This window comes from Acartia tonsa, chromosome 14 (genome assembly GCF_053477335.1).
Source record: "Acartia tonsa isolate MP-2025a chromosome 14, ASM5347733v1, whole genome shotgun sequence".
Classification (NCBI taxonomy): domain Eukaryota; kingdom Metazoa; phylum Arthropoda; class Copepoda; order Calanoida; family Acartiidae; genus Acartia; species Acartia tonsa.
Window position 1 is genome coordinate 41,219,872 of NC_137273.1, and position 25,068 is coordinate 41,244,939.

Genomic DNA, 25,068 nt, shown 5'->3' on the forward strand with positions numbered 1-25,068 from the left:
GGCTAACAAAACTAATTTTGATAATTTTTCATTTTAGTATTCGTGGAAAACTGTCTATAATACGATGCGATAATTAGCTTATTTTGACTTTTGGAAGATTTTTTCGATGATTTTCTTATATTTTTCATTGAGTATTCATTTATTCAGTATTTATTTAGCAATCCCTTTTCTCTCATCAATCTAATAAACAGAGATTATTTTATATGTAATAATAAAAACTTTTTTCAGTTTCGAGACTAACCCAAAGTTTTTAAGCCACAAATAAGAAAAGGTACTTTGGGTACTAAACAATTGTCCTTTATACCCGAAAAGCTACAAATGTATCTTGCTATCATTTTAAACATTTTGTACTTACTATGCTTCTTATTATTTGACTTGTGGCATGCCTTTAAAAAACCTAGCTGGTATTGGGACAAGGGGGGGGGGAAGTTCTGACACATTTGCGTAAACCTGGTGTATAGGCTTTATCTTTGGACTGAGAAGATAGGTTATTAGGTATAAAATCATTCTTATATGATGAATTTCCCCCATATTTAAGATTTTTTTGATAGGCCTCCAGGTGGTCTCTGTACAGGTAAAAATGAAAAATAAGATTTTTTTTTTGAAGAGTTAGAGGTTAACTTATAAAACAAAATATGCTTCTTTTTGATTGTTATTCACATATTTGAAGAAAAAAACATACATATTTTGTCTCATAAGCTGACATCTAACTCTTTAAAAAAATACATCATATAAGAATGATTTTATCCCTAATAACCTATCCTCTCAGTCCAAAGATAAACCCTATACACCAGGTTTACGCAAATGTGTCAGAACTCCCCCCCCCCCCTTGATAAAAATATTGATTTTTACTATCATTTAAAATAATCTGTTCCTAATGCTCTTTTCAGGCTTATCTCTAGCAGGCAGAGTCAGCTGGACCTTTCCAATATTTTCCGCAACCTAGAAAACAATATAAGATACTTTTTAGTCCTAAATGATAAGTATCCAGCTAGTTTGTGGATGTTTATTTTGTCTATTATACATTTAGAACCTTTTTCCTTTATGCTGTAGGTTAATGCTTTTCTCAAAACGCTTCATAACTAATGAGATAAAAATGTTTTCTGTTTTTTCTATGTCAGGTGCGTGACAATGATGGTAAATGTGAATTGCCTTGGCCTTTAAACAGGCGCTACTCATTGCCATGCATAATTAACGCTTCTAGTCCGTGCAATAAAAGAAATGGTTGTATTTTAGATGATCATACACTTGATTTAGACCCTTAAGCAGACACTTTACGTTATTTGTTTAAATAATTCTGGATAGTTAAATTTAAAAGATTAATTTCTTTTTAAAAACTAAGAACCTTAACAGACAAACGACAGACTGTACAAATTATGTTCTTACATTATTACACCTTGCCAAAGCAAGCTTTAGAATTCTTAGATTTTTGAAAATAAGAAAATAATCGATACTAGCAACATTTTACTGTGAACTGCACAAGATCCAAGATAAATAACACTATGAATTGTTTACCTGGGCCATTTGTTGACCGATATGAGTGACTTCTTGGTCCTTACCCTCAGCCTTTTTATCCTCTTCAGTACTAACTCCCTCTGTTCGTGCAAAATGTAATATTTTTTTTTATAAAAATCTTTGAGAATAGTACCTTTCGTAACATCGCCCCATAAGGGGCGATTCGTCGTTTTTTGAAAATGGCTTTTTATAGGTTATTTTAGGGTAGGTTAGGTTATATGGGGTTAGGTGATTGCCCCACAGGGTTAGGTAATTGGCCCCGCAGGGGCTAGAAATAGGAGAAAAGCTACTGTGAATAATATGAAGAATCGCCACATAAGGTGCGATGTTACGAAAGGGACTATACCCAAATCTTTTAATAATATCCTCTTGATATTGAAATTAAAATGCATAAATCTAATATTTATATGGAGAAAGATTTTGTACAATCATACCATATTATATTACTAGAGTTTACACCTCTAGATGCCTCTAGGGACACTTTAGGAAAGGGAAATCGACTCTTCAATAGTCAAGAGTATCTGTCAGTACAATTTTTAGTCATTATGATAAAAGTCAGGGATCTAGAGGGATAAGACAATGGCCGATAAATTGATGTACATTCCCAATGATGACACAAAATTATCAATTCTGTAGATTACAATTAGTAGTTGAAACTTATGGACATTTAATTTAATAAACCAACCAATCAAAATTCATTAAAAGGCCCCAAAGTTCTTAAGCAAACGAATAAAAAACGATATCATAAAACGTGGGGGACTTGTGTTATAAACAGCCCATTGTCCACTCTATCTCTAGATAAAAGTAATGCACAAAAATGCGCAAATATATCCGCAAAAAAATACATAGTTACATTCCTGCTTTTTCTTGCTTTCTTTTCTCCTCCTCTTCTTTCAATTGCTTCAGAAACTCCTAAAAAATTGTCAAAATTTTTTTGTAGTATCGCTTTGAAATTAATATCAGGTAGATTAGAACCGGTTCTCCGCCATACTGAAAAATTATGTATAACATCGTATTATATCTAGATTTCTAGGAATATAAAAATATACAATCATGAGATTAAAATAAGTTTTTATAGCCCGTGCATTTTGCATCTCAGGGCTAAAAAACTGGTTTTGATCTTATAATTTATATTCGCATAAAGCTGTTTATAATGCAACTTTGTAACTAATAAATATCTTTCCTTTAACAGTTAGGTACGATTTAGAAAGTAGAGCAACTCATTATTATTTTCGTTGATATAGAGCTTAGCTTTTATTTATGTTGTCATCCTTGTTTTTTAGATAGATTTTTACCGCTTGAATTTCTGGAACATCACTGAGCGGGAAAAATGCTTCGCCCACAGTTTTGTTGTCAGCTTTTCTGTCCTCCTCACTCTCATATCTACACAAATGGATTTATTATTACTTGGATAGTACACTAGATTTTCATGTTCTATAAAAAAGTGAACTCTGTAGCGGGCTAAAATAACGATCTCCTCCAGTTCCACCCACCTCCTTTACCCCATCCCCTCCCCTCCTGCTGGATGAACAGCTCGACCAATAAATACGAGGGAATATTGCAACCTAAATTGACGATAATTTTCTTCCTATCATAATATCCACGTTTGTTCTACATCCATTTCTACACAGTTTCAAAGAATAAAGAAAATCAGGGACAAGAAAATGACCGATAAATCAATTTTCCTTCAACCTCTACAGTGTACTAGGTATATCCTTGGACCATAAAAAAAATTGGAGTGGAAAAAAAGTTTGGATTAGACAATAGACGATAAATTGATATACATCCTCTATGGTGATTAACAAAATTGCCTCTTCCGTAGATTAAAATTATTGGTTAAAAATAATAAATACTACTATTTTGAAATCAACAAATCTAAATTTAATGAAAGTGTTCAATATTTTGAACCAATGAATAAGATAGAGTGGATACAAAATAAAGTGCCTAAATAAAAAATCCCTCGGCTATGTCGTAAGTTATAGATTGGGATATTTTTTCTACAATAAGATTTTCAGTCTAAGATGGAATATTCCAGATTATCTAATAGTCCTACTATATTATTATACTAGCGGCTTCGCCCCTAGCCTCTAGGGGCTTTGCCCCAAGAGGTTTGATCAAACCAATTGTTTGTAGGCAATTCTTTGGGGGGGGGGAGTATTTTTAATTTTTGGGGGGGTTGGGGGTGTCCCACCCCCCAAGAAAATAGTTATAAACCTTCCCGGGACCTATGAGAATCTACCCTGTAAAGGAGAACCCGATAGGTTCAGCGGTTAGCGAGATCCCTCGCTACAAACAAACAAACAGACACACAGACAAACAGACATCGTTCTACATTGTATTAAAGATTATACTAAATTAATGTTACCTAACTTCATGAGCTTCCCATTTGCTTTCACAGCCCAAGCACATAAAATCACTGACAAACCTAAAACAATATTGTTATATACTAGTGACTCCGCCCCTAGAGGCATTGAGGGGCATTTAAGGGAGAGAGATGGGCCTCATTTCAACCATCCATTTTCATTTCAGTTTTTAAGAAAAGAAAAAAATTAGTGGGGGGGGGGGGTGTTTTTTTTCCAGGGACAATTTATCTTGGAAGGATTGATGTTCCCTTCCCCAAAATAGTTACAAATCTTCCCTCTGCCTATGACAATCTTTACTATTTGGAGAACCATATCGGTACAGTGGTTGGCAAGATCCTACGGTACACAAAGACAGACATCCTGTTATATTTATATAAGGATCGTAAACAAAGTCAATTTCATCCACAATTAACGTAGCAACAATGAGCCAATAATAAGCTTAAGGAAAAGAACAGTAAACTGTAATAAAGTAGTAAAACAAAGAACATTACGACTTACTTTCCACAGGCACAATTTTTACATTTTTGTTTGTCCGCAGAGTGCATAGCATGGGGGTGGCGACATTTACATAGCGGCCGCCAATCATTAATATCAAATCCTAAAAATATGCATAAAAAATTCGATGTAAAATTTCATTTCAGCTTAATAGACTACAAAATGTCCCCTTATACTTATTTCTAAAAGCGAGACTTTACTAAATTAGGGTCAGTCTGGTTGTTCGTTCGTTCGTTAATTTAGATTTGTCATTTTGATTTTAAAACTTGCTTTAAGAATCCTGTAACATTTAAGTACGATTGAAATAACGTAGCATTTCCATAATCGTTACCAGAAAGTCCGTGCGTCCATTTAATCATGCCTATTTCTCACAAATCTTTTTGTAGGATTAAATTTTTCTATACATCTGATTTATGGAATAATGATTTCTAGAACAATATTTTAGGCAGAGTATAACTTTAATCAAGTTTTCTATATGTCTTTGCGGAGAGCACTGAACCTGTGTCAAACCTAAACTAACCTTATTACTAATAAAATATCTATACTTATGTGTGTTACCTTTTCTTCTAGTCATATAATACTGTCCAATCTCCTCTGGTCTTCTGTACATGTAAATATAATTGGAACAAGGACAACCCTAAACAAAGAACGCATTAGCATAAACGCAGACGTTTTTATTAGATTAATACAATTGTGAATAAACAATAATACCTAAGTAATTAAGAATTTTTTTCGGGATCTTTCTAAGACATTTATATTAGAGGTGTACAAGCGATAATATACCCCCCCCCCCTAAAAAAATAAAGGGTGGTGGATACACTCCCCTTGAGAGGCGTTTAAACCACTATTACAGCCAATTTTTTATATTTTCTAGGGGTGATTTCTCTTGTGGGAGTTGTCGTTTTCTCCCCCCAAAAAATCAATAAACTCTCCCAGTGGCGTGCGAAGCACTTTGTCTAGGGGGGGGCATTTTGAAGATTTTGTAAAATTTTGCCCCCCCCTAAATCAAAGTGCCCCGGGGGGGCACTTTGCTTTAGGGGGGGGCATTTTGATTATATATACTAATTTTAAATAAGGGCGTTTTAAGGGGTGGGATTATTTGATTATGGGCCTTTTAGTCCTTATCCCTTCTTCCCCATCCCTTCCCCATCCCTATTTCCCTTTTATATCCCCTATATCTTCCCCCCCATCCCTTCTCCCCACCCTGCAATGACCGAAGGGAAGGGAGCTAGAAAGCATCTTCGAAAAAAAAGTACAGAATATAATTTAACCTCCCCCCCCCCCCCCCACCACAAAACATTTTTTATGGGTGGAAGGGAATGTTATAAAATCTCAGCAGGAAAGTTGAATAACCATATTAAAAAATTTTTTTGGGGGGGAGGAGATAAAAACACTCATTTTGGAAATAATTTACCAAAAATTAACCTAATATGTAAAACTGATTTTAAATATTTCTTTATTGTATGACAACAAGGATTACAACATCTTTAAGTAGCAAAGCACAAAAAATCATTAATAAGAATACAGACAAGTAGATTTAAAGAGCATCTGTTGAAATAAATATATATTTTAGGTAGAAAAAGTCACAAATCCTTTTTCCTGCATATTGTGTGATGACAGTCAAAGTAAATTACATACTGGATGCTTGAATTTTTTTTTTTTTAATATCATAATCCACAAAAAAATTTATCGTACCATAAAAACCAAAGATATAAAGAACTATGTAAAAAATAAAAAAAATTACTTGTCCTTTCATCTACAGATATAAAAATCTCTTAGAAATATGGAAAACTTTGGGGTATAGTCTCTTCTGTGGCAATGCCACTTAAGGGGCATTTCGTCGTATTTTCATAGTAGCTTTTAATAGGTTATTCTAGGTTAAGTTAGGTCAGGTGATTTCCCCGCAGGGTTAGGCAATTGGCCCCGCAGGAGCTATAAATAGGGGAAAAGCTACTGTGAAAATACGACGAAATGCACCTTAAGAGGCAATGTCACAAAAGGGACTATACCCGAAATTTAAAAGATACAAAAATAACCAAAAACGTCCTGAAAAGCAGTCGACATCCACGAATTTTTAATAGTTAATTATACTCCATAATGATGGGAATGTTAACATTAAGTTTTAGCCTTCTATCTTTAATTGCAGTTGAAAAAATCACATTTTCCCCTTAGCATTACGTACAGACAGCCATAGTGAATTATAGAGAAGCTAAAAAGTTATATCATCAACATATCCTACCCTCTTTAAATGGCACTTTAAAACTCTGTTAATTTTTCATTAAGTGGTGTTTCCAAGGATTTATAAGGGCAGTGCGTTAAGCGCACCTAAAAATATTTACTCCCCCTTTGAACTAAAATCAATTAAAGACAACAAGAGTGGCGTATTTTATCAAGTTAGGAATATAGAGTGTAGTTAGTTTTAAGGGTTTTATAATGAAAATTGCCATAAAAAAACATGTCTTTTTGTAAGGGTATGTAAACAAAAAAAAAATGATAAAAATCCTGAAAATAATATGACATCATATATAGTTATTCATTTAGACAGACTACAGTGTTGAGAAAAAGGCTTAGATAAATATCAACGCTGTTTCTTTTTTATATAAAATAACTTTTTGATTAAATATTTGTTGTTTACAAATGTTTTTATAGAAATAAAAAAAAATATACAATACATGTGATAAAAAGCAGAAACCATTTGGAAGTGCGCGAAGCGCAATTTTTTTCTTCAAATATGCAGGGAAGGAGGGGTTTTTGGGCTATTTATTACACTAATCCCAAATAATTCATATAAAATTTTCTTATTCGTTGTCTCAACAACTTTGGGGACTTTAATGGAATTTTGATTTGTTGGTTAATTAAGTCGAGTTTCCATACATTTCATCCACTAATTGTAATTTATATAAGGGGTAATTTTGTTTATCATCATAGGGAATGTACAAAATTTCTTTGGTAAAAAGTTTATATTATACCAAATAAAATACTTCCTATTACCTGGTTTGTTATGTTCAGTGAAAAAAGATTATAACCTAATTTCTACACTAATACAAAAATTTGGTAAGGTTAAATGAATAGTAACTGTCTGTTTGGCGCGAAGCGCCAAAAATTTTTTTTTGTTGAGTATTTCTTGATCTTTTTTTTGGAAACTGGGATAGTTTTGCTTTTTTTAGGGTAGGGGGCAAAAAGGGGCATTTTTGTTGACTAGGGGGGGGCAAAATGGGGCATTTTTCAACATTTAGGGGGGGGCAGGGGGGGCGGTGGCTAGGGGGGGGCAGGGGGGGGCATTTTGATCGCTAGGGGGGGGCGATTGCCCCAAATGCCCCCTTCGGTTCGCACGCCACTGAACTCTCCTTGGAACAATACGAAGCTACATTGTAAAGGAAATCCTTCGGTACAGACAGGCAGATAAAATGACAGACATTCAATTACTTTATAGAATAACATACAAATGTCGATATCACTCTATATTTTTTAATGTTCGTTTGTCTGACTTGTCTAGCTTCGCTTTTATTGAGATTATCATCCTTTTTTTTAATTACCTCTTCTGAACACGGATTTTTTCCAATTCTTCCATTCTTCAATGTTTTCAGCTTGTGCTTCCCATAGAAATGATTGCAGAAACAACGAGAAAATTTTCCAATCCTGATAACAAGAAATAAGTTGTATGTTGTTTGTTACTGGATCGACTACTTACGGATGCACCACTAGTATCTAGTAGCTCACCATGAAAGGAGTATAGATAGCAAAAAAATGGCTTAATTTAAATCCAAAATCAAATAGCCTTAAACCATCCAGGGACATATGTGAAGCTTGCATAAAAAGAAGAGATCATTCAGTTTAGTAGTTATCGAAATCTCAAGCTTTAGACAAAATAAACTTAGGTACTTCTTTAAGTAATAGGAAATGATAATGTTCTCATGTATGCGGTTGAGATACAGAATAACCACCAAGAAATAAGTTTATAGTTGAAAATTGACTTCAGATGGGTGATTCAACATTACATCAAAATATTTAACCCTAGATGTTGTTCTGTATATATGCTAATTATCATATATGCAGCTTGAAGATGTGAATTATCTACTTTTCAGGAAGGGTTTATATTGGCTCTGGTTAGGTTTAAGGTTATTTTTTCAAGAAAGTTGGTAAAACCAAATTATCTTAAATTTCCAACATCCTTCCCTCTCCCAACCTAAAGTTTTTTTTAGGGATTTAAGATAGAGTAAAAAAGATACGATGATGAAATACCATAAATGAGGTTCAGGTGGCTTATTTTTACCTTGTACACTCATACTCCTTGTCAATATTGTACCACGTGACATAGAGACCTTTCTCCTGTGCTTCTTTGGCGTGTTTAAACTCCCAGGTCATCATTTTTCTAAAAAGAATAAATTCTACTAATTCCCCTTCTAGTCCATTCATTTATATTATACCTTGGCGATTTATCTTTAAAGGGTGGAGGTACCCTCCCCCAAAATCGATATAAACCTTAACAGAACATATCAGAAGCTTTATTGTAAAGGAAAACCATATTGATCCAGCGGTTAGTCCGATTTTAAGCTACAGACAGAAATCCTGTTACTTTTTTAGAAGGATATTTAAGTCTTTGCATGAAAAGAAAGCTATTGATGTTTTATTGAATATAAAACTGCCCTACAAAAAGATTTTTTTAAAAATTTTGTTTCCTTTAAATTATTTAGGTTGTTTAAGTTCTTAAAATAGTTGAATTTAATTTGTTTAAGACTTACTTAGCTCCAATAGCTGCTCCATGTTGTGTTAAAGCCGCCAAAACGGCTTCTGGGGTCTTCGGCTGCACTGCGTTAAACATTTTTTCCTATCACAACGAGTAGTCTGAAAAACACATAAATACCTACTTTATTAGGTACAAGACAATTTAGGAAAAATTGAAGCACATACGTTATTATATTAAACAAATTATCCCCATTCTGGAGAGGAAAAGTTTGAATACTGCTAGTTTAAACCAACTTATCAATAAATTAAGGTTTAATAAATTTAGTACCCAAAGTTTTAAAGCCAACTAATCAGCCAACTTTGGTGACGGTAACTTCTTACCCTTCCTACATGCATTTACGCCATAGCGGCGTAACAGGGTGACTGAAAGACAAAGTGAATTATAGATAAACTTTAATTTTCACTTAATAAAATCAATCATTTGCTCCTTTAGTTTCTTATACGTTTGTCTTTCTTTATAGAAAGACAAAATTTAAACTATTCTTGAAAAATACACAAAAAAATTATTTTCTCTCTCTTTTTAATTTCTAACAACTAAAAATATATTTTTGACATTTAACTTGAAGTGAAACTTAACTTCTTTTTACTTAAACAGGGATCTAGACACTCAGCGATTTTAACAATTTGAATTTGAATATTTTCTCAAAGTTTGTTATTTTCCTCAGGGGATAAGCGTACCCAAAGTTTAAATACTCACATAAAAAATCCAATCAAATATATATCCCTCCCTGTTTATGAGATCGAATGCAGCAATTATTGATATCACAAAGACAAAAGACGCAGCGCAGGTAGAAAATTGAAATTACGTAGGCGTAAAATTAATTCAAAACCAATCCTTTTTTAAAAATAATCAATTATAAAACTTAACATTTTTATATTGCTTTTGATGTAAATTATTATATTTTGTAAATAAAAAACACGTTTGTTTAATGTAGAATTAACATAAAATTTAAGTAATGAAAATCAAAACTTTCACAACGAAAAGTCAAAACTGACAGAAAAATCAGCTGTTATGCGTAACTTTAGGTGAGTTCTATAAACAAAACTGTTACGGTATCGACAGCTGCAAATACGGTATCAACAACAAAAATCTGACGCTCGACGTTCAGAAGTCATCTCACGGTATACGCAATCGCTGTAACATATCGCTGTTATGACGTCATCTCACATTGCTGTAGATTTCACAGATGGATCAGGGAGATGAACAGCATCTCACAGTACAAGCTATCAAAAGCTGTCAAAATTCCTGCTTTTGCAGACGAAAATTATGTAAATAAAACAATAAATCTTGCATTGAAAGCATGGTTTATGATGAAAAAAACGGGGCATTCCCAACAGATCTCTATGCAGGGGATGAAAAATTTTAATTAAAAAAATTTGAATAATTATTATAAAAAATAAATATTTTCAATATAAAATTTTTGATAGGTAATGGAAATTAAATTTTTTTTCTAAATTTTGTAGAAAAAAATATTTTATTGAAAAAAAAATTAGGTAATCTATAAGTGAGTAAAAAAAATTTTTTCCGGGGGGGGGGAGGGGCATTTTCTTTCCCCCTCTCCCTTCACATTTTCTGTACGTTAAAAAAATAGGCTGAATTGACCAAAATTCAAAGACGACATTTGCTTAACATCCCATTTATTGTAGTTTTGCTGTTGATTTTGTTGTTGATGACAGCTGCAGTATTGCAGTTCTATCACTGTACCATATTACCGTATTATCTCTCACAGTAATGTTTATAGAACGCACCGACACACAAAAATGGCCGCCCGAGGTACTGCAATGTGAGATACCGTGATAGAACAGCAATGTGATAGAACTGTGATCACAGTTCCGACTATAGAACCCACCTTTTGTTTACTTTACGCATCTCTTCTCCCCTTCCCCTTTTCTTATCCCCATACCCTTTTTGAATTCCCTTTTTTTACCCCCATTCCCTTTTTCTACTACCAGCCTTGTTGCCATAGCGATTTATACGCAAAACTGGGGGAATTTAAAAAAAAAAAAAAAACATGATATTTTGAAATTATTTTTTTTATTCAACAAGTAAATTAGAAGAGTTATTTAGTGTACTTACAATTTCCTTAGAAATATTATTAAAAACTCGACTCTTTTTTCTCTGTAAAATATTCTTTAAAACTGACTTATTTTTGGACAAAACTTACTAATCATTTCTTCCCTCCGCCCTCCAAAAAATCGCTATTCATGGTGCAGTGTAATTCGAATTATGCGGGGGTTTTAATCGAGTTTCGAAGAACAGATTAGTTATGAGATGGTGAATTTTCGACACAATCGAGGGGATGGAGGCCCAATACATTCGTTGTCTTTTGTTCCTAATTGAAGGGTACGAAAAGTGCATATATGGGAAATGAGTTTAGTCGACCGTAGGCGTATAGAAAGCACGTCCGGCACGGGTCGCTAATTTCAATATATGCAGCCTTGAAGAGAGGAGCGTACCGTACCGTCCTGATTTAAGAAGTAAGGCAGGCGGTACGGCGAGTGACGTCAGAGAGCATCTGAAGTCGTTACTATGGCAGGGGCCATTTATTTTGTTGATATGTAATTATCATTTTGGCCGCTAGGAGGCAGTAGTTTACCTTGCGCACAGAAGGCATGGTACAATAGAAAGATATATGGAATTGGCAAGCCCAGACGGGCCGGGTCAATTTTTTAAGAAAAGAATTACACCAGTATAGGCAGAGGGAGCACCTCTTGACTAGAGCAGCATCGGTAGGCCGCTATGTACGGTACGGTACAAGACAGGCTGGTTGCCTATCCCACATGGTTAAAAATTTGATCATTTGGCGGGAACACACACCGAGACACACACACGCATGCTAGCTAGCTTGCAGTTAAAGATTAATTTTCTTCAATTGAAGTTTAACACTCGTCCTGTCAACATCTCAATACTCGTGTTAAAAGATAGAGAATATTATAGTAAAAAATCAAGCTTTTATATACAGTGAATGCATTTTTAGTACTTATTAAAATTTATCAACATATAATGAAACAAAGATAGTGAAAAATAGTCAAAGAATTTAAGTTTTTTACGCGATAAAATCTATAAAAAAATCCCCACCCTCCCTCCCTTTTTTACGAAAAATTTTTTGTTTCTCCACTTCTTTCCCAAAGAACTTTTGCACAAAACTTTTTGAATTATCTTGTTTAGAAATGTATTGACTTTAAATTTTTATTTTTTATCAATAATGTATCAATTCCAATTTTCATATTTCGCTTTTCTATCCATTCGTTTTACCGCAATTACTGAAATTTTTTCATCTTTTTTGATTTGATTTTACACTTTTACGCAATACAGTAGTTTTGATGTTTCATTAAAACTATATAAAAATACTATTCCCTTTTTCGTTAATCAGTTTTTTATTTTTTATTTAGAAACAGATTTTTTCCTTTACTCTTTTCGCATTTTTTACATTTTAATTTTGGCAATACATATCTTTTTTATCTGTTTCTTTCTGTTTTATAATCCTACTATATTTTTATTTGATATTCTTTTTACATTTCAGATTTTTCATTCGGTTTTGTTTGTTTACTTGATTTGTTTGTGCTTATAAAATGGCTGAGCCTCACGACGAAGGGGAGATCCCCGATCTTGGTGACCTTGCTGGAGATTTACCCATGGAATACGAGGGCTTTGAACCCATATCTCCAGGTAAATTAAGTCATCTATTTGGTCGTTATCGAATATAGGCATGCGACGCGAATTTTAATATGATTATTTGAAACGCCAATTCAGATATATGAAAGTAGTAATATTATAATTTATAAAACAACAAGATAGATGTTTTTTTCAACGATTCCTTATGGCCAAGAACAAAATTAAACCAAGCATACGATCGTATTATTAGTTCCATTATCGTAAAAATTTAATATTTACGCGATTATATCATTTTGTTTATCCGCAGAAAACATTCACCGCACGAATACACCACGTTATTTTAATCACCTAGCGGTAGACTAAACAAAGAAACACTCATTAATTTTCATCACGATTTAATATAGAGATGCACATATGTTACTCCAATTTAGTATTTCTTTTGTTTTTCAGCTCACTCCATTGAGAATGGTCTCAACGACGACGTCGATGTCAGCAGATCTAGCGAAGAGGACATAGATTTAGGACTGAATCAGTCCCATTTTGGAGACATCCAACAGGACAATATCCCAGCCATGCCTGCGGAACCCGGTGCTTTCAACGGCGCAAATGCAACAGTGCATATAGCTCCCCAAGGATCCTCCACCCCTTTGCATCCGGCTCAACAGGACCAAGCCAGACACGTCCCTCCAGCTCCAGGCTTTGCTCAGCACCCAGCAGGACACAGCTATGCCATGCATCCTCCTGCAAACCAGAGCATGATTTTGCCCCCAGCACCTCAGCCGCAGATGTTGCCAGCAGCCAATAGCGTTAACGACAAAGGACCCATTCGAAACAGACGCAAGTCGGCCGAAATTTTGCGCATGGCAGCACAACCTTTCATGGCGCTCCGCAGCAAGACTGTTGAAAGACCCCAAGCATCCAAGAATCCGCCGGTCAAAGACGACATTTGCTTAACATCCCATTTATTGTAGTTTTGCTGTTGATTTTGTTGTTGATGACAGCTGCAGTATTGCAGTTCTATCACTGTACCATATTACCGTATTATCTCTCACAGTAATGTTTATAGAACGCACCGACACACAAAAATGGCCGCCCGAGGTACTGCAATGTGAGATACCGTGATAGAACAGCAATGTGATAGAACTGTGATCACAGTTCCGACTATAGAACCCACCTTTTGTTTACTTTACGCATCTCTTCTCCCCTTCCCCTTTTCTTATCCCCATACCCTTTTTGAATTCCCTTTTTTTACCCCCATTCCCTTTTTCTACTACCAGCCTTGTTGCCATAGCGATTTATACGCAAAACTGGGGGAATTTAAAAAAAAAAAAAAACATGATATTTTGAAATTATTTTTTTTATTCAACAAGTAAATTAGAAGAGTTATTTAGTGTACTTACAATTTCCTTAGAAATATTATTAAAAACTCGACTCTTTTTTCTCTGTAAAATATTCTTTAAAACTGACTTATTTTTGGACAAAACTTACTAATCATTTCTTCCCTCCGCCCTCCAAAAAAGTAAGTTTTAAATCAACAACACTTTACTAAACTCTAAGAATCTTTAAAATGTAATGATATCAATATATTGAAAAAAACAGAGTGCCTCTCTTATTGTCAGATACATTTTTGAAAGGATCTTGCTAACCACGAAGAACCGATATGGTTCTCTGAAAAAAAATTATTTCATTTTAAAAAATTAAAATTTAAAATTAAGGGAGGCTCGTTTTATCACCTCCTTCCCACTTTAATTATCCCTCCAGTGACCTCTAGAATTAAATGAAGTAAGACAAAAAGAATTTGAACCAATATTTAAAAATTAATAATGGAAAAATAAACAGAGAAATATTGTGTATAAAATTTAATTTGTGATACGCGGCAATTTTACGATAATGCGCACAATGTCATATTTTTATTTATTTTTCATATTATTTCATTTTTTATCCATAAAACTTATTATTTTGTTATATATGTATTATTTTAGAGTGAAAATAACTTTAAGAAACAAATATAGACACTTTTAGACTGCTGTCAAAGATTATTTATAAAATATTTTTACTATTTTCATTTTAAGAATTAAAAATTTGCCGGAATTCTAAATTTCATCATGAATATTTAATATCTGTTTCTATGATTCTACATTTCTGTGAAGAACTAAGAAGTATATTTATAGGTCTTTTTTCATATTGTTATAAGATATTTACGTTTTAGAGAGAAAAAAAAAGAATGTGATTTTTAATAAATATTATATATTTATAAACAAATCAGTTTAAAAGAGTGAACAAATAAAATGGCCCAAGAAGGAGAAACATTGTGTCTGGTCTGCGGAAATAAACCACCAGTTTCTATCGACAATTATCAGGTTTTTGTAAACAATTAATTTTTAAAATGATAGCGGCGTTGATTTTATTTACCATGGTTTTGAACTACAATATATCCATATTTTACACTATATAATGTGGTTGGCTAAACGAGAGGGATGGGTGGGGTTTTGGTAAATCGACATCACATATGATGTAAACTTCATTTTACAGGCTAATCAAAGTCCACATTCAATAAAAGCAACATTAGATTCATAACAAAACCTTAATTTTGTTATGATTAGGTACTCGATGAGGTGTCTAATTTCCCATACAAAATACTTAAATCCCTCTTATAACAAGAATGATTTTTCCTTGAAAAGCAGAGCCTAATCGGTTTAATTAAGAAGTAGGTAGTGAGATATTAAGATATTCTAGACGGAAGACATCATCTTACTTTGTAATTGCGGCCACGCCTCTAGAAGCACATTAAGTTAAGTGAAGGATTGGGGTTAATTTTTTTCTAGTGTTAATTTATTTCTGGATGCATGGTGTAGTTACCCTCCCCCAAATTAGTTGAATTCCTCCTTTTAATAATCTTCTCTGTTAGGGAGACCCATTCAAAATAGCAGCTAAAATACTTTTTCCAATGCCATACTGACAGACACAGACAAACATCCTGTTACTTTTATTTAAAGATATTAATGCTAGCTCTAATTATTATAATTTGTTATTCTTTTATTTTTTTCAGGTTATTGTCAAAGAGAAACACTTTGAAAGAATACTCCCTGAATACTCGAGGTAATTCTTTCATATCATAGGATATTAACTATCATACCATAAGAAAGAAATCTGTATTGATAAAAATATTTCCTAGCTATAGACAAATGAAAGTTTATATTATTTAGATTTAATACATAAACATACACATAATTGTAGATCTATAAATATAATTATAATATTAGGATATAGATAATATTGATCAAGTTTCTTAATTAAAAATAAATAATGTGAAGAGTTTTTTGGAGTCACATATAATTGTCTGTTTTTTCAGCCTGGAGGATGCATGGGAGATGCTGAAAGGAGTCCAATTTTACAGAGAATATAAGGGAAAATCAAATGTGTTTCAGGTTCGTGTATTGCTTGCCTAATTGTATGACATTTCTGTACTTAATTCATAAATTCAATTTCACGTCGTTAGCTTTTTTGTGCTTCGCTACTCATATTATGTGTCATCATTGTTTTTTTTTAATTTTACATATTTTTGGCTCAAGTTGTTCTTGCTGCTATGTCACATTTGCGCTGTAATTGTGAAATGAGGGGTACTGGCTTAGCGGATCTAATTACCATACAGAGTTAGGACTTCCAGACAAAGGTCGTATTGGTTTCCTGTAATGATAAGGATATTAGTGCCTTGGAACAAAATATAAAGTTTTTGCCTTAACTTGTTATCAACCTTCTCAGAGGTAATAATCAGGTAACTATGACTTTTCTATGAAACAAATAAAATTACATTTGTTTTTCATATTCAGTGGCTAAACCAGTCTGCCAACGTCTGTTTTCTGTGTATGGACAAGGTTATCACTCTGGCAGTTGCTGTGCACGATATTACTAGTCTACTCAACGCCAAGGTAATCATTAAATTAATATAATCAATAAAAATTAAATTTAATTCTATTTTGTCTATGTATGTAATTTTAATTAAAAGATTTTCTAAAATTATGGTCCGTAATGCACAGCTCATTAATTAAAAATCGTTGATGCCTGTTACAATTCTGCTTATTAAGTTCTATTAATGTTTGTTTGTCCTACAGTCATGTTGCCATCTTTGTTTAATCTATTTGTAATATGTTGTGTTTAGGAAAAAGATATGCAGAGAAGTAGCAGCCCTGGTAAGCCCGGTGTTGCACCTCATAACAGCACACAGCCACTTGTAAGTGCCTCAAATAATGTTAATTTATCTTCCTATTATATATATTAGTGAGGTTTTATTTGTCTAAAACTATGTTTTCTAGTACAATAGTACACAAAGGGTTATAACCATATTATCTTATTCTATTTGTCTTAAGACTTATGAGTGCTTTCATGGAAGTATGATAGGTTGTTTTCATTTACTTTATTGAAAGAGTTTGCAGCAGGATTCAGATTATTTTTATCTCCGCAAGGTTTTTTCGGACCATGGAAAAAGTTGAAGCTAAATGTTTTTTTTCTGTAGTTATCATTTACCCTTTTGTATAAAGTATACCTAGGGTGCTGTTATTAAGATGATTAGCAAAAGTATAGTCATTGTTTTTTTTTTGACAAAAAGGGGGTGCATTTTTGCCATATGATTATTTGGTGTATAATTAGCATTTTTGTTTACCCATTGTCAAAACTACACCTTTACCACTGACATGAACATAGCTTCTTTATTTTTACACTACCTAATAAAATTCGAATAGGCTGTAGAACTGAATTTTTAGGAAAAACAACCGCCAATGGGCTCATCTGAAGACGATCCGGTAATTATTGGTGAAAAATCAGCCAAGCAAAGTTCTTCCAGTAGTCAACAATCCCGTAGAAGGTATTTATTTTATTTTACGATAGATAGGGGGAATCCAACCTTTATGAAATTCTAGATTAGTAGATATTAAATGTTCATTTCAAAAAAGGAAAGACATGATTAACAGAATAGACGTGGTAATTTATGATGAAAAAAGTTTTGATATATGACTTTAAAGGACTTTTCAAGCAAATTATTGTTGGCTGCTAAGTTTGTTTTGGATAATTTAATTTCTGACACCTTGAATTCAACAAAGCATTAGATTATAAAAGTAGCAAAACTGCTCTATAATTCACTTTGTGTGTCCATCGTCAGTCAGTCCATAACTCTGAATGGCGGAAATGTAATTTTCTCAGCTGCTATTTAAGATAGACGACTACTGTTTTTTTTTGTAAAGATTCCCTGTACAAATTATTTATTCTTTTCAGAGCTAGTCAACCACCAGAGGTATGGATAACCAAGAAAGAATCAAGTCAGGTAGTTTTTATTCTTATCTTAATTTTTTTTGTATAATCAAGGTTTCCATATATTTTCTATACATGTTAATTTAAATTTTGTTTTAGTCAAATATAATAAAAAAACAATGATTCAGTTATCAATCCTGAATAATAAAAGAGAAAACCACGTAAACCTAAAAATCTAGGAATCGATCTAGAACCCCAATTAATAGAGAAATCCTAATAAAACTCAGTTAAAATTTATAGAATGTCAAATTGATTAATCCCTAAAAATTTCAGCCCTCTATCCTGAAGTACAGTTGAGAAAACTTGAAAATCTAGGAATCGATCTAGCACCCCAAATAACAGACAGATGGACAAAACAATGTATAGATTAGATGGGCATATGTAAAAGGAATCTACACTAAAAAATTTAGCTATCTTACTATTCAGCCGAGAAAATCACGTTTCCCACATAGCGTTACGGACGGACTGACGGACAGACAGAGTAAATTATGGAGTAGCTTCGCTACTAACAATTTCCAATCAAATTATTAAGCAGTAGGAAATCTAGATTGGAGTAATAGATGTATGTTTGATCCTTGGCAAACATTGTAAGTTCTAAAATTGGTTAAAACATGTTTGTATTAAAAGGGGGGAGGCGGATATGCCACTTTTTGAAACCAAAACTAAAAGTCAAAGGAACTCAACTAGAAAAAAGAGTTACAGGTCTGAGATTTTGCATGGCAGTTGCTTTATAGGGTTACAATATGGAACAGTGAAGAAACGGCGGCGCATCCGCCGAAAACCGCCGAGAAATTGCAAAAAAACATTCGGCGGGAAACGGCGGTTTTCGGCGGTTGCGCCGCCGTTTCTTCACAGTTCCATATTGTACCTCTATAAAGCAACTGCCATGCAAAATCTCAGACCTGTAACTCTTTTTTTTAGGGGGGGGTAAAAAAAATTTGCGGCGCGCTTCGCGCGCCTTTTTACACCCCCCAAAAGCGAATTACCCCCCCCTTAAAAAATTTTTATCCCCCCCCCCCAAAAAAAAGGTTGGACGTCTATGCTCTTAACTCAACTAAAAAGTTTTGTAATCATTTAAATATTTATCAGTCATTTTCTGCTCAATTGAAAATCTAAGAGTCAAAATTAAAAGATCTTTAAAATATCCCCCTAATAATAAAGCTATGATATATGAAATTTTGAAATGAGGAATCATATAAAAAAAATACTTATTCAGTATTTGTATTTTTTTGTTCAGTATTTCAGTATTTTTTCTTATTTTAGGATTCAGTATTTTCAGTATTTCCTTTTTTTTTCTTCAGTATCAGTATTTTTTTGGTTGTGGCCACACTGTTAATTGGTAGGCTAAAATTACAAATACAAATAACAGTTTTTTTTAGACAAAACTTATTTAAATTGTGGCAGACATATACCTAAAAAATATTTTATTGTTTCTTCTTAACTACAGGTATAATGGTAGCATCCAAAGTTGCGTTTGTTTGTAAGTATTTATTTTCATTTCATAGCTTTTCATGCTTCATTTATTTTTTTATGAAGCCTTTTAAAATTCTGCTAGAATCCAGAATCCGAATCCGGAATCCGCCAAAATTCAGAATCCGGAATCAGCAAGGAATCCGCCACTTTCTTTTAAGAATCCGGAATCTGAATCCGGCCCAAAAATTCGACGGATTGCCATCACTAATATAATAAAATATTAAATAATATACTATTGTTATCTAAACTTGTTTGTTCAGAATTCAGGAAAACAAGTAGCAGCTTCTATTGCCGGCACGAAGACAGTTGCTAAAGCTGTTGTCCCACTTACCTCAAGACAACCAGCTGCTTCAATATCCAACACAAGAGCAAGGAATGATATTGTGGAAAAGTTTTATAATAACGTTTTCTTATTTGTTGGCTTAACAACTTTGGGGACTTTTTAATTTTGATTAATTGATTTATTAATTTAAGTGTTCAAACGTTTAAACCACTGATTTTAATCCACAGAAGGAGTAATTTTGTGTATCATCATTGCGGATATACATCAATTTATCAGCCATTGTCTTATCCCCGTCCCTTTATATCCCTGCGTCTTTAGTCATGCCACGGTGTGAACTACGATTTTATCCTATCACTCTCCAAACATAGAAATTTAGGCATAGAAATATCATTTTTTTACTTGTAGAAGTAAATCTCTTGGAAGAATCTTACCATCGCAAAAAGCTCCAGTACCTGTGAACAATGTACCTGTCAATAAAGGAATTCTATAAGTTATTTCTGTTAAATGTAAATGTTTTCATTAAGTTTCGCCTCTTTGGATTAAGTAGGTAGAAGATAATATTATTTGTCAAAAATCTTCTTATCCGTTTTTTAGTTGTTCTAGGATTAATAAATTGCTATGGGACATTGTTTTAATGGAATCTAATCATTTTTATTATTTTTTAATGATTTTATGTTAAATCATGGCTAGAAGTATATCAAGATTAATAGTTGAAAGAATCGGTATAGCTACAAATATAAAAATATAGAATTTAAATTTGAATTAGATGACTCTAATGAAACTCTTGCACAGGGGCGGCCAAGACGAGACAAAGGAAGATCATTCAAAGGAATTTGTTCAATTAGATTTCTTATTTCTAATGGCCCCTATATTATCCCTCCCCCCCCCCCCCCAATAGTTTTCTGTTTAAGTTTTCTTTTGATTTAAAGGGGGGAGGCGGATGTGCCACTTTTTGAAACCAAAACTAAAAGTCAAAGGAACTCAACTAAAAAAAGAGTTACAGGTCTGAGATTTTGCATGGCAGTTGCTTTATAGGGTTGCAATATGGAACAGTGAAGAAACGGCGGTGCAACCGCCGAAAACCGCCGAGAAATTGCACAAAAAAAATTCGGCGGGAAACGGCGGTTTTCGGCGGTTGCGCCGCCGTTTCTTCACAGTTCCATATTGTACCCCTATAAAGCAACTGCCATGCAAAATCTCAGACCTGTAACTCTTTTTTTAGTCGAGTTCCTTTGTTGTCTTTTAGTTTTGGTTTCAAAAAGTGGCACATCCGCCTCCCCCCCTTTTTTAATGCTTTCTCATCATTCAATTATTTACCTCTTGGGACTTCCTAAACAGTCGTCCCCAAAAAGATTGTTTTAATCTATTTATATCTTTAAAAGCGAAGCTATAATTAGGGTCGGTCCGTACGTCCGTCAGTCCGAGATGGATAGCTTTTTTCGTTAATTTAGGCATGTTAGAATTGTCCTATCAATTTCAAACTTTGAATGGTAGTAGTTAGGTACGATTTAGAAAGCGTAGCAACTCTATAATCATTACCAGAATGTCCGTACTTCCATTTTAAACATGTTGATTTTTTACTTATTTTTAATAACAAATTTTTATGTGTTCTAGTTATCCGATTGTTCTGATTTTTAGTATACTGATTCCTCGGACAACAAAGTACACTATTATAAGCAAAGCAACTCTATAATAAATACCTATACAGTCCTAAAAATGTAAGTATGTCCATAAACATTATCCTGTATCAAGAAGTTTTTCAACAAATTTACTCACAATTTTGCTTTGACTCTTATTCATTTATATTCTGATTATTAAGTCCCGACACTATACAAGTGTTAATGTCCGTTTCTCCTATCGTTTCAGAGCTTTGCTTTTATGTATGTTGTCATCTTTGTTTGCCTCTTTAGTTGTTGATTGGTTTGTATGTCTTTACACAGGAGGACAGTATTCTTGTTCCATTTTGAGAATGCATCGGTTTTCAATAAAACTAATCCTGGTTTCATATGGAAATCACCTAATTGAATAAACATTTTAAACAGAAAGAAATCCTGATTTTACTGACCTTTCAATCAAGGAATTCATACAAATATTTCAATTATTTTATTTATTTTTAAGGGGGGGGGGGGGGAGTTCTGGCACTTTTTCTTTGGCCACTCAGATATCAAAAGAAATTATATAAGTGGCTTTTTTCTTTAAGTTCATTTCATTGAATTAACCAACTTTTTTTGATGTTTGTATGAAAATGATGGTTGCAGGGAGGTGACAACAGCAACAGTAATTCTTCCGCTCCCTCTGAAACAGGCAAAAGATCATACCTAATAAATAGGGGGGGGGGGGGGGGGTTGGATGTGCCACTTTTTGTAACCAAACCTAAAATACAAAGAAACTCAATCAAAATGAAAGTTACAGCACTGGAATTTGGCATGGCTGTTGTTTTATGAGTTTAAATAACCACCTTTCGCCGAATTATTTATTTGCTATTTCAGATCATGGAAAGAAAAAAGAGTATCGGGTTTCGTCGTATTTTCAAAGCAGTTTTTCTCCTATTTCTAGCCCCTGTTGAGGAGCTCTAACCCTATGGGACAATCATTATCATTTACTTAATCTAAAATAACCTATCAAACGCTCTTGAGAAAATACGACGGAACCCGCTATTTGATTTTCTTTCCATGATCCGCTATTTGAAGCCAAAGTATTGGCAGTTGTAACATGATAGTTCTCTGAAAGTTAGTAAATGATCTTTGTTGCAACACAGGCAGCAATTTTGATGAAGAAGTGATTATGATCCATCAGACAGCTCCAAAAGATGTTATTCTGGAACAGGTTGGTGCCTTTGTAAATAAGGGGGGGGGGGGAGGGCGGGAGAAGTTCTGACACTTTTGCGTAGAAATATAAGAAAACTACTTCCAAAAGGAAACTTTTTTGTAAATTGACCTATCCTCTCACACCTTAGACAAAGCCTATACTTTCTATTTACGCTAAAGAGTCAGAATCCCCCCCCCCCCCCGGGTCTTTGTGGTAACTCACTTTTGTCACTCACTCTTAGATTATTTATAAGTATGTGATATGGTTTTCTCTACCTTATTTCTATGGCTAGGGGTTGTGGTTCAAAAAGCCTAAAATCTTACCTGTACTTGATTTTACTATGTAGTATATACAATACTGAATTTGCAGGTTTTGTTAACAAAAGGTAGTGAAACAGAAATATAGCTGGGATGGGAGATTTTTCCTTTGCTTTAATGGTTGTTGTACAAATAGCCTAAAACCCTTGTTATTTTTGTTATGTAAATACAATAAATTTGCAGGTGGTGCACAAATCCAGTGATAGAGAATACTTTGCCCCTCCCACTCCCACCCCAACGCCATCACCTGAAATTTTACAAGGTATTTTTGACAGCTTTCAGCGGATAGTTAAATGAAAAATTATAATATTTAAACCAGTTTTGTTAGACCAGTGGGGCCGGGATATCAAAATTGCTATTAGTTTTAGGATTTCTATTTTAACATTCGTGGAAATTTGTCTGTAACAATGTAAAATATCTTCTCTCAAATATTTACAAAAAAAATTAGCAGAATTTTACACATACGAATTAGATGGAAGATCACATAAATTGATAGTTAAAGTGTATTTGCGAGTTGAGTTACTTTGAGTAGTAAACCTTCAAATATTTTTTTTATAGAATATTGATAATTGGGTAGGTAGGATATAAGATATTCTTAATACAAAGTTTAACCAACAGTTTTTGAGAAACACTTAAAATGATTGCAAGCATAAAACACAAGAATACCGTTTCATTGGGAAGTAAAAAAAAAACAATGTGGCACCACAAAAAGGTTTTACTTTTCTGTTTTGATCAAAATATTAATATAAAAATGCATTTTTAAAAAAAGTAGGTAGTAGGTATAATTTTGAGGTCATGACATTTTGAAAACTATTTGGTAAAATATATGTATTTTGTCATCTTTTTTTAGATAATGCCAAGAATGGCATACGGCCTGCTGACAAGGACCGGCGTATTTCTTTCAATACAACAACTATGAGTATGCCCACAAAGAGAACAGTAGTTCCCACTCTTAAGGTTAGTCAGGGGTCTAAAAGGACGATAAACAAAATTACCCCTTCTTTAGTTTAAAATTATTAGTTGAAAAGTTTGGACACTACTAGTTTGGAAACAAAGCAACCTAAATTCAATAAAAGTACCCAAAGTTTTGAGCCAACAAATAGGATAACTTGATTAGGTACGAAATACATTTAAGACAAGCGACATTGGGAAAACCGCCAAAAAATTTGCGGGTTTTTTTTACTCAACTATTTCATTTATTTAGAAGAGAGAATCTATGGGTGTGACAAATTCAACATCTGCAGTACAAACTAAGAATAAGTCAGCTGTAAACGAATCTCAACCAAAAGGTACCTAATCCTTTTTAGTTATGTTATGAGAACTTTTTTGAAAGCAATTTTACCCTACTAAGGTATAGTTATCAGAATTTAATGATTAATGGCATATTTTCTTCGTTTTTAATACAATTAAAGTTTTGAGCTTTTGTTTTACTGTACTTTTTAAATAAAAACTTAAATATTTTTGGATGTTCCTTTAATGGTATTAAGAATATTAAAAACGAAAAAAATAAGCCATCAATCATTAAATTCTGATAACTATACCTAAGTGGGGTAAAATTGCTTTCAAAAAAGTTCTTATAAAAAAACACGCAGTAAAAGTAATGGAATGTTTGTTCGTCTTTCTTCTGTCGGTCTAAGAAGCTAATAAAGCCCAAAAACCAACCCATGACTTAGATTAGATATTAAGTAGCATAAAACCATCCAGGGACCTACGTGAAGCTCCCCTAACATGTAGATTACTTTCTTTAATAATTAAGTAGTACCTACTTATCCAAAAAGCGAAATATTTCATAAATGGAGGAACATACTGACCAATATCTTAATACTATAATAGCAAACTAAATTGGCGGCAAAAAAATCCCCTTTTACAATCCACAAAATCTATGTCCATTCCGAATCATCCATTTTTTTCGCTTATTGATAAAAATGTTGTCTTTGTAGAAAAGCTTGCTGGAGCTACAGGCAACCTTAAACAAGCAGGAGCTGCAGATCTGCAGACAGGGAAGCGGCGAATCAACAGTGAGCCGCCGGCTGTAGCAGCGGCTGCTGACATTTTGCCGGCTAAACGAGCCCGTGCTCCAAGCGCTAGGATGAAGGAGGCGGATGGTGATGGACTTTGGAAGAAAATTGCAGGTAGCAAGAAATCAGC

General features: G+C 33.5%; 4 protein-coding genes across 5 annotated transcripts in view; 3 read left to right on the plus strand and 1 right to left on the minus strand.

Annotated features, from left to right (window-relative positions):
- Positions 1-120: 120 nt before the first annotated feature.
- The window catches only part of LOC145305885 (protein FAM221B-like), a 519,245-nt gene continuing 494,297 nt past the window's right edge, over positions 121-25,068 (minus strand). Inside the window, exons 2-12 of one of the 2 annotated variants that reach the window (XM_080147737.1) lie at positions 9,116-9,218; positions 8,647-8,745; positions 7,910-8,012; positions 4,932-5,010; positions 4,377-4,476; positions 3,881-3,940; positions 2,811-2,898; positions 2,377-2,427; positions 1,516-1,599; positions 875-942; positions 121-180 (exon numbers count right to left, since the gene is read on the minus strand). In XM_080147737.1, the coding sequence (XP_080003863.1) occupies positions 144-180; positions 875-942; positions 1,516-1,599; positions 2,377-2,427; positions 2,811-2,898; positions 3,881-3,940; positions 4,377-4,476; positions 4,932-5,010; positions 7,910-8,012; positions 8,647-8,745; positions 9,116-9,195 (849 nt within the window). In that variant the 5' untranslated portion in view covers positions 9,196-9,218 and the 3' untranslated portion in view covers positions 121-143. Of the gene's footprint in view, positions 181-874; positions 943-1,515; positions 1,600-2,372; positions 2,428-2,810; positions 2,899-3,880; positions 3,941-4,376; positions 4,477-4,931; positions 5,011-7,909; positions 8,013-8,646; positions 8,746-9,115; positions 9,219-25,068 lie in introns of both variants that reach the window. The other variant, XM_080147736.1, reaches the window with a different exon arrangement.
- LOC145305477 (uncharacterized) lies at positions 11,889-13,706 on the plus strand. Its single transcript, XM_080147096.1, has 2 exons — positions 11,889-12,789; positions 13,186-13,706. The coding sequence occupies exons 1-2, from the start codon at positions 12,693-12,695 to the stop codon at positions 13,704-13,706; spliced, it is 618 nt and encodes a 205-aa protein (XP_080003222.1). The 5' UTR covers positions 11,889-12,692.
- Positions 14,949-20,285, plus strand: LOC145305478 (uncharacterized). Its single transcript, XM_080147097.1, has 9 exons — positions 14,949-15,095; positions 15,785-15,834; positions 16,088-16,163; positions 16,566-16,664; positions 16,895-16,966; positions 17,496-17,596; positions 18,004-18,052; positions 19,773-19,883; positions 20,199-20,285. Exons 1-9 carry the CDS (start codon positions 15,024-15,026, stop codon positions 20,283-20,285), a joined length of 717 nt encoding a protein of 238 aa, XP_080003223.1. The 5' UTR covers positions 14,949-15,023.
- The window catches only part of LOC145306153 (uncharacterized), a 29,364-nt gene continuing 24,856 nt past the window's right edge, over positions 20,561-25,068 (plus strand). Inside the window, exons 1-8 of the mRNA XM_080148131.1 lie at positions 20,561-20,622; positions 21,836-21,870; positions 22,052-22,099; positions 22,554-22,621; positions 23,104-23,182; positions 23,771-23,877; positions 24,125-24,209; positions 24,861-25,052. Coding sequence (XP_080004257.1) covers positions 22,580-22,621; positions 23,104-23,182; positions 23,771-23,877; positions 24,125-24,209; positions 24,861-25,052 — 505 coding nt within the window. The 5' untranslated portion in view covers positions 20,561-20,622; positions 21,836-21,870; positions 22,052-22,099; positions 22,554-22,579. The remainder of the gene's footprint in view (positions 20,623-21,835; positions 21,871-22,051; positions 22,100-22,553; positions 22,622-23,103; positions 23,183-23,770; positions 23,878-24,124; positions 24,210-24,860; positions 25,053-25,068) is intronic.

Coding starts and splice junctions, on each gene's coding strand:
- LOC145305478 (XM_080147097.1), top strand. CDS start 15,024: ATGGCCCAAGAAGGAGAAACATTGTGTCTGGTCTGCGGAAATAAACCA. Junction 18,053..19,772: donor CCAAGAAAGAATCAAGTCAG/GTAGTTTTTATT, acceptor TTGTTTGTTCAG/AATTCAGGAAAACAAGTAGC. Junction 19,884..20,198: donor CAATATCCAACACAAGAGCA/AGGAATGATATT, acceptor TTTTTTACTTGT/AGAAGTAAATCTCTTGGAAG.
- LOC145305477 (XM_080147096.1), top strand. CDS start 12,693: ATGGCTGAGCCTCACGACGAAGGGGAGATCCCCGATCTTGGTGACCTT. Junction 12,790..13,185: donor CTTTGAACCCATATCTCCAG/GTAAATTAAGTC, acceptor TTTGTTTTTCAG/CTCACTCCATTGAGAATGGT.